General features: G+C 35.3%; 2 protein-coding genes across 2 annotated transcripts; both read right to left on the bottom strand.

Annotated features, from left to right (window-relative positions):
• Positions 1-283: 283 nt before the first annotated feature.
• Positions 284-1,471, bottom strand: LOC145631108 (uncharacterized). The gene is made up of 3 exons (XM_081683201.1): positions 1,327-1,471; positions 927-1,052; positions 284-660 (listed from the first exon to the last, which is right to left on the bottom strand). Exons 1-3 carry the CDS (start codon positions 1,394-1,396, stop codon positions 548-550), a joined length of 309 nt encoding a protein of 102 aa, XP_081539327.1. The 5' UTR covers positions 1,397-1,471; the 3' UTR covers positions 284-547.
• A 5,316-nt stretch (positions 1,472-6,787) lies between these two features.
• LOC145633184 (uncharacterized) lies at positions 6,788-7,498 on the bottom strand. The gene has a single exon (XM_081685462.1). It carries the CDS (start codon positions 7,496-7,498, stop codon positions 6,788-6,790), a length of 711 nt encoding a protein of 236 aa, XP_081541588.1.
• Positions 7,499-10,794: the final 3,296 nt, after the last annotated feature.

The following is a 10,794-nucleotide window of genomic DNA, read 5'->3' as shown; positions in this document are numbered from 1 at the left end:
TTGGACTTAGGAGTACGTCAGAGTAGGTTTGACAAAATAAAGTAAGAATGGTTGAGCATTAATGTGTATATTTATATACAATATACATATACCATACAGTATGATCGAATTAAGGAGCTGAAAATGTATTGATTATCTGATGAATGTATAATCTGTGAGATTTGACAATATATTGCTCGTCTTCCGCCAGATTTGACGGACGGCAGCTATGAATGCTGATTCTGTTTATGTGGAATAATACACAGTGGCAAATCTGGCAAATAATACGGAGTACTCCGTACAATTTAGTAATAATGATAAGATTGATAACGATGCTTAATACTTAAAAAAAAAACTTATTATTATGCACTCCGAATCAAATCCGGGGAGAATTACAATTTGAGTAGTGAAATACACGCAACAATTTAAATATGACAAATCAAAAATACATAATGCTGGAATAATACTACTTATCATCAGTAGCATATATATTACTCCTTAGTAGATATATATATGATCCCATGATGATTAATTGAGAATATATTGTTGAAGATTTTGGACGTCGCAGTTAGTCTGAACAAGTGCCACCCGAAAGGGTGGCTGAACAAACCCTCTTTCCACAGCATGGAGCATCAAAAAATCCACAACTTTCCCCAAGCCCCTTGCAACCTGAGAATGAGTCTGCAAAAATAACATCCCACTCATCAGAAGCGTGCATTACTATCTTCAATTCGTACGTACGTACCGAGTATTATACTACCTCCGTTATAGGTTATGTGCAACGATTAGACATTTTCCCTCTCCGCTTTATGTCAAATCGTTGCACATAACCTGTAACGGAGGTAGTATATATAATGTTACATTTTACTCTGTATATATGTTATACGGAGTATAACAAAGGGCTAAATCGATATAGACGTTTTAATAGGGGCTTTGCTAAGGCTTACCATATACACATACACCTCCACTCAAGGAATCTGAACATGAACCTCCATTACAACACCAATTAAAAGCCCCACAACCTTCTCCAACACCAGCACATCCTTGTACTTTTCCAACCAACATCATTTGCACTGCAATTTAAATTTATCAACACATATCAAAATTCCAAAATTAATATTGTTGACAATACTTTGTAGATTTTAATAACAAACATATACTACATCTGTTAACTTTTATTTGCAACTTTGGAATATTTTATGTCTCACAAATAATACCCTAAAGTTGCAAATAAAAGTTAACGGAGGTAGTAATTAATAACATCGTAATTTTATTTTTATTTTTCCATAAAATTTCAACTCAATACCATTTTAGAAATATAGTTACGAAGCATAATTATAAAATTACCTAATGCAAGAACGACAAATACTTTTAATACATGATTCTTCTTGTTGGAAAACACTAGCTTCCCCTCCATTTTTGGAATTTTAGTAAAGTAGCTACTACTAGAAGATTAAATAAGTTATTTGCCTTTTTTTGAATAACTCTAGTAGTTTTTAATGAGGATGCCTCTAACCCTACAACCCGAACCCTATTTATAGTACGTTTTCATTTCATGCAACCTATTATTATAATGTACAAATTATTATTGGTTAGTCTTCGGCATCCAGCTCAATATGACATAGGGTTATACAAATGTGGATTTTATTCTTTATTTTGACATTCTCAATTGGGAATTTGGGATCAACACGCATTCCGATCTTATTTCAAATTTTTAATTTAAAACTACATTAATAGTAGAATAAAATAAAATAAAATAAGTTGTTGGAATTCATTTCATTAATAGTACTCTCTCGGTTCTGATAGAATAATAGAGATGTTGCTTTTTTTTCACTATTCACATACTTCCTCCGTTTTTAAATACTTGCTCCATTTCTCCATGCGCGGAGTTTTAGGAGAAATTCGATAAAGTAATAAAATATTAAGGTAGTGGGGTTGGTGGAAGAATAAAAAAGTGTAAAAGACAAAAGTAATGAAGAGAATTGGAGGAGAGAGAATATATGTTGGGTCCACCAAGTGAGATAAATTAATTAAATATTGTAAAAGTTTTCCAAATAAAGAAATGGAGCAAGTATTTAAAAACGGCTGAAAAAGGAAAGTGGAGCAAGTATTAAAAAACGGAGGGGGTATTATACTAACATAATAAAAACATATTTTGTCATAAAATGTGTTTTTAGATAGGTATTAATATAAAGTTTCATAATACAAGTATGACTTTTAATATAATTTTTTTTTAATATCTAATTATATAAAAATAAGGTCAAATTAGTGCATTGGCATGTGTGCAAAAGTTGATTATGCCAGTTATTCAGGGATAGAGAAAGTAAATAGCTAGTCATTAGAGCTCAATGTAGCTAGGGCCCTAATTGGAGGTAGCGTTTAAGGTAACGGTTAGCGTTTTGACCGGTCAAATCAAAACACTACTAGAAAAAATTTGAGAGTGTTTAGCAACGTAGCGATTTTAGTAGCGGTTAGCGATAGAGGTGACGTTTACGTAGCTTTTCTCAAATGTTAAAAATAGTAGCATTTAAAAGTAGCAAGTAGCGTTTGGCAAATTTTTATTAATTTTAATGCAATATATATGAATTTTGATATATTTTGTTATTGCAACCCACTACTTTTGCCAAACACTCATACTATCAATCGTTAATTTGACAGCTAACCTCTACCCACTACTAATTAATCGCTACTCGCTACCTTAACAGTTACCCGCTATTCGACCGCTAAAAGCTATCCGCTACCCGCTACTTTTACCAAACATGACCTAAATTAATTTAAAAAACTTATATGACATCGGACGCGTTAGCCGCTTTATTTTTAATATACTTCTAATTAGAACTCCAACACTTCTCTTTTATTTATCAGGTTTACAAATTTGGCTATTTTCGATATTTTCTATCCAATTCATTTAGGAATTCGCAGTTTTGTTTTTTTTTTTTTTTTTTTTTTCACAAGGTAGGAATTCGCAGTTGATTTCATTAAAATCTACAGTTCATCAGCATTGTGGGTTTGCTCTATTTTGCATCTGAAAACCTACCTAATAAATAACTAAATAAAATATTGTAAGGAAATACCTAATAAAAGATAAAATGTTGTTAAAAGCTAACTAATAAAACGTAAAATATTGTAAAATACAATCTCGATTTTCCGGATTTCCACCATTGACCCACTTTTTTTTTGACAAAAAGAAAAAAGATTTCATTAATAAAAGATAATCAAATGGCACTTATATACAATTTCAAAGAAATCTAAAATTTCAATACAAGTACAAATCACCTTAGAACTAGTTACATTGCAGATTAAAAGATCTTGTTAAATTTGTTTTTAATGTAAATTTTCCAAATTACTCCATATTTTGGAGAATTGAATATTTTTTAAAAAAAAACTTAAATTTTCTTATTTAATTATTCTTCGTGCAGGAGAGTAACACTAGGAGTATATCATGACTAACGTGCAAATAAAGTAGTTGATTATGTATTGATTATCTGAATGTGTATGTGATGTATGAAGATAATATATTGCTTGTCTTGCGCCAGATTTGGTGGATAAAAGATTTTATTTCCCTTTTCATAGAAGGAAATATTAACGTTCGTTCGCTCAAAATAATCTCAACTTTGGATTATTTTTTAATAATTCTAATTTTAAGAGTCACTCGTTCAAATTGAAAGCAAGTGATCGGTAACCTCTTATAAAGGTTTTTTTTTTAGTTTTGAGTGACACATGTCAACACATAGGTTGGAAAAATTGGCCGACCGGCTCTATAGCACCCCACCTGACCCACCGTCAACCCCCAAAACCACCCACACAACCTGCACCGACCCCAAAAACTACCCACACGGCCTGCCCTGACCTAAAAAAAAACTCCCGTAAAATCGCCCCACCATCAAAACGACCGATTTCGAGGGTGGAGAAAGGGAGGAGGCCGGGGCGATTTTGGCGACGGAGGAAAGGAGAGGGTGCTTGATTAAAGCTTGTGTTGGTGGTTTTTAGGGTCGAGGCAGGTTGTGTGGGAGGTTTTGGAGGTCGACGGTGGGTTAGCTGGGGTGCTAAAGGGCAAGCCGGCTGATTTTTGGTGGTTAAGGGGGTGGCCAACCGTTTTTCGGCGAGATAAGGGGAGGGGCTAGGGTTTGGTGGTGGTGGGTAGGTGGCTGGGGAAAATTTGAGGTTTTTTTTTTGTTTTCTTATGAATTAAGATAAATGGACCAATCATATCATGACATGTTTCATGATTAAACCCTAATGACTAACGGAGTTAACGACGTTAGTCATTAATGGCACTTGATGGATTTTTTGAAAAATGGGTGGCATTTGGTGAAGTTTGAAAACCTTGATGGCATTTAGTGAATTATTAAAGTGTTTAGTGGCATTTGGTGAAATAATCGAATAAAATATACATTGAATCGATTTAAACAAGATCCCACGCGAATATATTTTATAATATAAATGTGATTGCTACAAAACTATACATATGAAATGAATGCGACAAATCTAATGGGACATTAGCCAAAACCATTCATTTCTACGCTAATTGGGAGGGACTATAATCATATGCTTGAACATAATATGACACCTACAAAAACTAGCAAAATCCTGAGACATGAATAACTTCTAGCACTTGAAACCTTCCTGAAAAGACAAGAAATGTGGAAAATGCTTCAACTATTCTGCAGAAGAGCATTAGTTTCGGGATTGATCTTTGAATACTCATAAGCTCGAACAGGACATCCTATGCGACACCTTCAGGCTATATGGCAATGTCTCGAGTAGAAAGCTGTAATCAGTGCATATCCACAGAATATTTCTTATCGAAATTGGGCATATGATCGACCTATCATTGGAAAGCTCTTGAACCAAGCTATCACCCCCAACTTGAATCACCTCAAAATCAGTTGTAGTTTGAGAGATATAAGCGTTCAAAGTCAGCCCTACTAGATTTCGAGTCACAATTTAACAAATAATCTATTATAAACATTTCAAGAAATTGTTTTCCTTATTAATAGATATAGGTTCTGAAACAAAAGTTTCAATCTTGAAATATAAAAAGATAATCGTGGTTGTAGTATTTGAAATTTTTTCCATAAAATTGAACCGAATATTCATATAACCCATGGTAATCATGTTTTTTTTAATATATAAAAATATTTCTTACGAGTATTAGTTACCTTATAATTTAAATTAATATGAATAAATAATACTCGGATTTATAGGCTTACTCATTTTCTTTAACTCGTGGGTAGAAAAAAAAATATAATTATTCTTTTTATACCACACCTAATACCTTTATTTTCCCTAAGTATCCAATAATTTACCCACCTAAAATAATAAATTTTTATTTTACCCACACATAGTACCCAAAATAATGTTAATACATTCTTCTTGTTGGAAATAATTTGTTTGCCCTCCATTTTTGGAATAGTAATACAACAGTACAAGTAGTAATTAGAAGATTAACAAATTTCTTTGATTGCCTTTCTGAAATAATTCTAGTGGCCTGGTTTTTAATGAGGATGCCTCTTACCCTACGATCCGAACCCTATTTATATTAAGTTTTTAGTTCATGCAACTTATTATCATAAAGTACAAAGTATTATTGGTTAGACGACAGCTTATATTATAATGACATACGGTTTATACAGATGTGGATTTTTTTTCTTTGTTTTGACATTTTCAATTGGGAATTTGATTTTAATAAACAATTTTATGTCAAAATTTTAATTTAACTAGGGTGCCCTACGCGCGTGATGCGCGTGGAGGGGCTAGCTCTTGCAGAGAATGAAGTTGTATTGGTGTGTATTTACACCTTTAATTTGGGTGGTAGACCTTGTAATTTTAATATGTACTATTTGGTTTATGTGCCTATGTGGTGACTTTGTAAAAGCATAAGAAAGCCACAAAAATCTTTTATGACAATTATTTTTTAAAACCCTCAAAAGTTTAACAGTGTTATTTCAAATTTATTATTAAATGAGTAATATTTAATTGATTTGCATCCCTTCATATCTTAAGTAATTGTTAGTTTAGAACTTTTAATTGATTTCATGTTTCAATAATTAGCGTTTTTTTCTTCATATGAATTTTTTGTGAGCTTTGGTCATATATATGGAGTAACAATATGTGAAATGTTCGTTATACCTAATGTATGTATAAAGCAATAACCAATTAGTTATATTTTTTTTCTGTTAAAATCTCTCCATAATTAATGCCAGGTTTTTTTTTAATTTCTTTTTTTTTTACTATCATCGATATCCCTTGATTTTAAGATTTTTAAGTTCTAAAAAAAAAAAGCATAGCTAATTTTTTTTGTTAAAAAAAATATTGAATTAATTTTTTTATTTTTTTTTTAGGGAAAGCTAGGAAGCGAATTCATTCATTGTTGGACAAATTGTCCATGAGTACATAGGGAGAAATATCGTTGGGACAACAATTCGCCCAAATTTGTTCAACACCATAAGGAATTATACGAGCTAAATGGTGTGCGACAAAATTCCCTTCCCGCTTTACATGAGACCAAGAGATAAAATCAAAGGAAGAACAAGTATCTAAAACATCATCAAGCAACGAATCCAAGTCTGAAAGATAAGTAGAAGCCTTTGATAGCCTTGAAATAATGCTGCTATTGTCGGACTCAAGTATGATGTTATTGAGACCATGCTGCTTGGCGCATATATAGCTGCCTTGCACTCATCAAGCTCAGGAGACCATAAGGCCTTGTACCTCTTGACGCCAGCGAACAAGACCTCTCATTTGTGGTTTCGGGCAATAACACCAAGACCAACCCAGCCCTTAATGTTCAATGCTGCGTCGCAGTTCATCTTAACCAGCCTGGTGGTGGAGGTTTCCATAATTTCGGGCTTTTGGGTGCTTTAGGAGCTTTAGGAGCTTTGCAGCCATATATTCTTTTGGCGTATTTATCATAGTCTTCAACTAGATTAGCCATTCGCATGAGTACAACATTGTGAGGAGTTTCCTTATTATTGAAAACTTTGTTGTTGCGACGCTCCCATATTAGCCAAAGAAGGGCTGCACCACGCTGCTGAGTCTTCAAGTTCTCACTACCCCAAGCTTCAATCAGGTCCTTAAAGTCGGGGAATTTATCCACTCTCACAAGCTTTTCACAGTTGGCTGCAGCCCATAAGTCACGGACAGCAGTGCAGGAGAAAAAGGCATGGCTTTGAGTCACGGTTTCAGTTAAACACCATGGCCATTTGTCATCTTCACTCATGTGCCTGTATTTGAGAAGAGCACGGACTGGCAGAGAGCTTGTGCAAGCACGCCATATCAGGTGCCTCACTTTTGGTGTGGTTTCGAGCTTCCACAGGTTTACCCAAGCATTATGGAAAAGATCAAGGTTACATGACTTACCTAACATATATGCGGTCTTTACAAAATACAAACCGTCGTTAGAAAAAGCCCATGTAATACAGTCCTTCGGGGATCTCAGACTGAGAGGAATGGAGAGGATGCATTTGACATCACGCTCATTAAAAATTCTGGTAAGTAACTCGTGATTCCAGTCCATGGCTACAAAATCAATAAGCTCATTCACAAAAGTCACCTCGTCAGTTCGAGGGGACAAAATCCTTGAGCCAAATTCGTCAGCTACCCACGAATCATCCCATATATTAATATTGCAACCATTCCCCACCCTCTAAATCATTCCTTCCATCACCAAGGCTTTCGAACCCCATATACCCCTCCAAGAGTGGCTGCAGGAGTAACCCAAGGAAGAGCTCAAAAAGTCATCATTTGGGAAGTATTTCTTTTTCAAGACTTTGCTCAAGAGTGACTCGGGGTGAGTGATAAGACGCCACGCTTGTTTACTAAGCATAGCCTCGTTAAAGACTGCCATATCTCGGAAGCCAAGACCCCCTAATATTTTTGGATTGCAGAGGGATTCCCATTTAATCCAATAAACCTTCCAACAATTTCCAGAGTGACCCCACCAAAACTTTGCAGCCATCGATTTTATGTCATCAATTATAGAATCCGGAATGCGGTAAACTCCCATAATATATGATGGAATGGCTTGGATGACAGCTTTTATGAGAGTTTCCTTTCCCGCACGAGACAAAAGCTTCTCTTTCCACCCTTGCAATTTCTTCCAAATTCTATCTTTGAGGGCACAAAAAACGGCTTTCTTCGACCTCCCCACAATTGTTGGGATACCAAGATACTTCCCATGTTCATCTACGAGCCTCATACCCAAAAAGTCCACAAGATCTTTTTTCACCGAATCACAAACGCCTTTGCTAAAAGAGACCTCCGATTTTTCATAATTGATTTTTTGCCCGGAAGCTGCTTCATATTTGTTGAGTATATCAACTATCTTTGAGCATTCCTTTCGGTTGGCTCTAGCAAAAAGCAAACTATCATCAGCAAAGAAAAGATGTGAGATTGCAGGACCGTTCTGGCTAGCACGAACTCCATGAATATCCCCATGAGACACGACCTTTGAAATAAGGCTAGAAAAGGCATCAGCGATAATGATGAAAAGGTAAGGAGAGAGCGCGTCACCTTGCCTTAACCCCCTAGAGGGTTTGACTTCACCACTAACCGTACCATTGAAGACAAAAGAGTAGGAAACCGTAGAAACAAAGCTCATGATGACATTCACCCAAGTATGAGCAAAACCCATTTTTAACAGCATTTTCTCCAGAAAAGGCCACTCCACTCTATCATAGGCTTTACTCATGTCCAACTTCAACGAAATTGACCCCTTGCTCCCTTTGCTTCTTTTCTTCATGGTGTGAAATAATTCTAGAGCAATAAGAGCGTTGTCTGTAATCAATCTCCCCGGAACAAAAGCACTTTGATTCTCCGAGATGATATCCGGAAGGATTGATTTGAGACGCATCACAATAGCCTTTGAGGCTATTTTGTACAATACATTGCAGAGAGCAATTGGTCTAAATTCAGACATATTCCGGGGATCTTTCACTTTGGGAATCAGAACAATGTTGGTACAATTGAATTCAGCCGGAGAAACTCAACCATGAAGAATATTGCTTACAATGGTAGAAACATCATCCCCAATAATGTGCCAGCATTTTTGGTAAAAAATCGCATGAAGCCCATCTGGCCCCGGTGCCTTGCAGGGATGCATCTCACAAATTGCAGCATAAATATCTTTTTTTGTGAATGGCCGAAGGAGCTGCTCGTTGATATCATCATTAATCTTCGAGATAATGGTTTCAAGGACCTCATCACAAGATGCCTCCGAATGTAGACCTGCAGCAAATAATTTAGAGTAGTAGCTCTGCACAATATTTTCAATATCCTCGTCATCTGTGCACCACTCTCCATTGTCATTGAGCAAGCCCACAATTTCATTCTTCTTTTTCCGTTGAGATGCCTTATGGTGAAAGTACGATGTGTTCTTGTCACCATCTTTAATTTCCGCCGACCTTGATCTCAAGTACCAATATGCCTCTTGTTTCTCGTACACCTCATCAAGCTTCCTCTCAATTTCCGCACCAAGCCGAATGTTGGTTCCAGTCATTGCACCTTCTTGAACAGCTTTGAGTTTAGTTCAAGGTCGTCAATCTGTTTATTGAAATTAGAGAATTTTTTACCACTCCAACTTCGAAGAGAACCAAGAAAATGTCCCAATCTGTCAAGCATCAGACTGCCCTAAGTATCCTTCCAAGCTTGCCGGACCACCTGTTCACAATCTACATCAAGGAGCCATGTCGTTTCGAACTTGAAAGATTTCTTCCCTCTTTTCCTCTTTCGCTTAGGCCTCCTTTGTCTCACAATTATGGGGGTGTGGTCAGATTTGAAACGAACAAGGTGCTCAACAAAAGTGTTCGGGAATAAAGAAAACCACTCCTCACTCCCACAGAATCGATCAAGCCTCTCTCGAACAATAGTATTAGGAGAGTTGCCCCTTTCCCATTGTAGGGAATAATTTCAAGCGTTAACCCCTAGCTTGAACCCCACTGTGATCATACAATTAAGTACGGTGGCGTCCAAAGGGAAAAAAGATAGAGCAAAAGAGTCGCAACAAGTTTTAGGAACTTGTAAACCGTTCACAGGGTGAAGGTTACACCCCTTAACGATCCAAGAGATCGTCAACTCCATAAGGTCTAGAACCAAATAAGGGTTCAGGGATGAAGGTAAAAATCCAACCTAAAAGAGATTGAACCTGCCCTAATAATAGGCCTCTACTTTATTCTGATCGTATTCATGTGCGCTTTTTAACTAACATGCAATCAATAGGATTAAACCTAGACCTGTTTATCTATGTTGGTTGAATATTAATGCACAAACAAATCTATTATTGGCGATCACTTGAAATCATAATCAAATTAACTCTGACAAGATTATTAATTATCTTATTAAGCGTGATTACAAGTACTAATTCCCTTTAAACATGCATAAAAGGTGTGATCAAGAATTAACAATAAAATAATCAAGCAACACAATAATGACAACAAAATTATAATCATCATCAAGATAATAATAATCATAAAAATAATAATCATAATAATAATCGTCATATTAAAATAATAATCATCAAAATAATAATAATAATAATAATAACATTCATAATCATCATAAGTTATAACAATTATAATCATAATCATGTTCATGTTCATGTTAATATTAAAGCATAATAAAAATAGTAAGATCCTAGGCATGATACCAACAAGATTAATAACAAACCCTAGCATGTCACTAAGCAATAAAAATCAAAGCTTTAACCCTAACATGATACTAACAATCATAAAGATTAGGAAGAAAATAGAAGGCATCGTAACAATCATATTTAATATTAAAATTACCCTAGACATGATACTAGGAATATCATAATAA

The sequence above is a fragment of the Chenopodium album genome, chromosome 5, assembly GCF_948465745.1.
Source record: "Chenopodium album chromosome 5, dcCheAlbu1.1, whole genome shotgun sequence".
NCBI classification, from domain to species: Eukaryota; Viridiplantae; Streptophyta; class Magnoliopsida; order Caryophyllales; family Amaranthaceae; genus Chenopodium; species Chenopodium album.
Note: the sequence above shows the minus strand (reverse complement) of the source record. Positions and strands in the feature narration are given on the sequence as shown.

Excerpts from the sequence above, each read along its gene's own strand:
- LOC145631108 (XM_081683201.1), bottom strand. The coding sequence starts at position 1,396 with ATGGAGGGGAAGCTAGTGTTTTCCAACAAGAAGAATCATGTATTAAAA. Across the intron at positions 1,053-1,326 it reads ATTTGTCGTTCTTGCATTAG|TGCAAATGATGTTGGTTGGA; the intron begins GTAATTTTATAA and ends TTTAAATTGCAG. Across the intron at positions 661-926 it reads TGGAGGTGTATGTGTATATG|ACTCATTCTCAGGTTGCAAG; the intron begins GTAAGCCTTAGC and ends TTATTTTTGCAG.
- LOC145633184 (XM_081685462.1), bottom strand. The coding sequence starts at position 7,498 with ATGGACTGGAATCACGAGTTACTTACCAGAATTTTTAATGAGCGTGAT.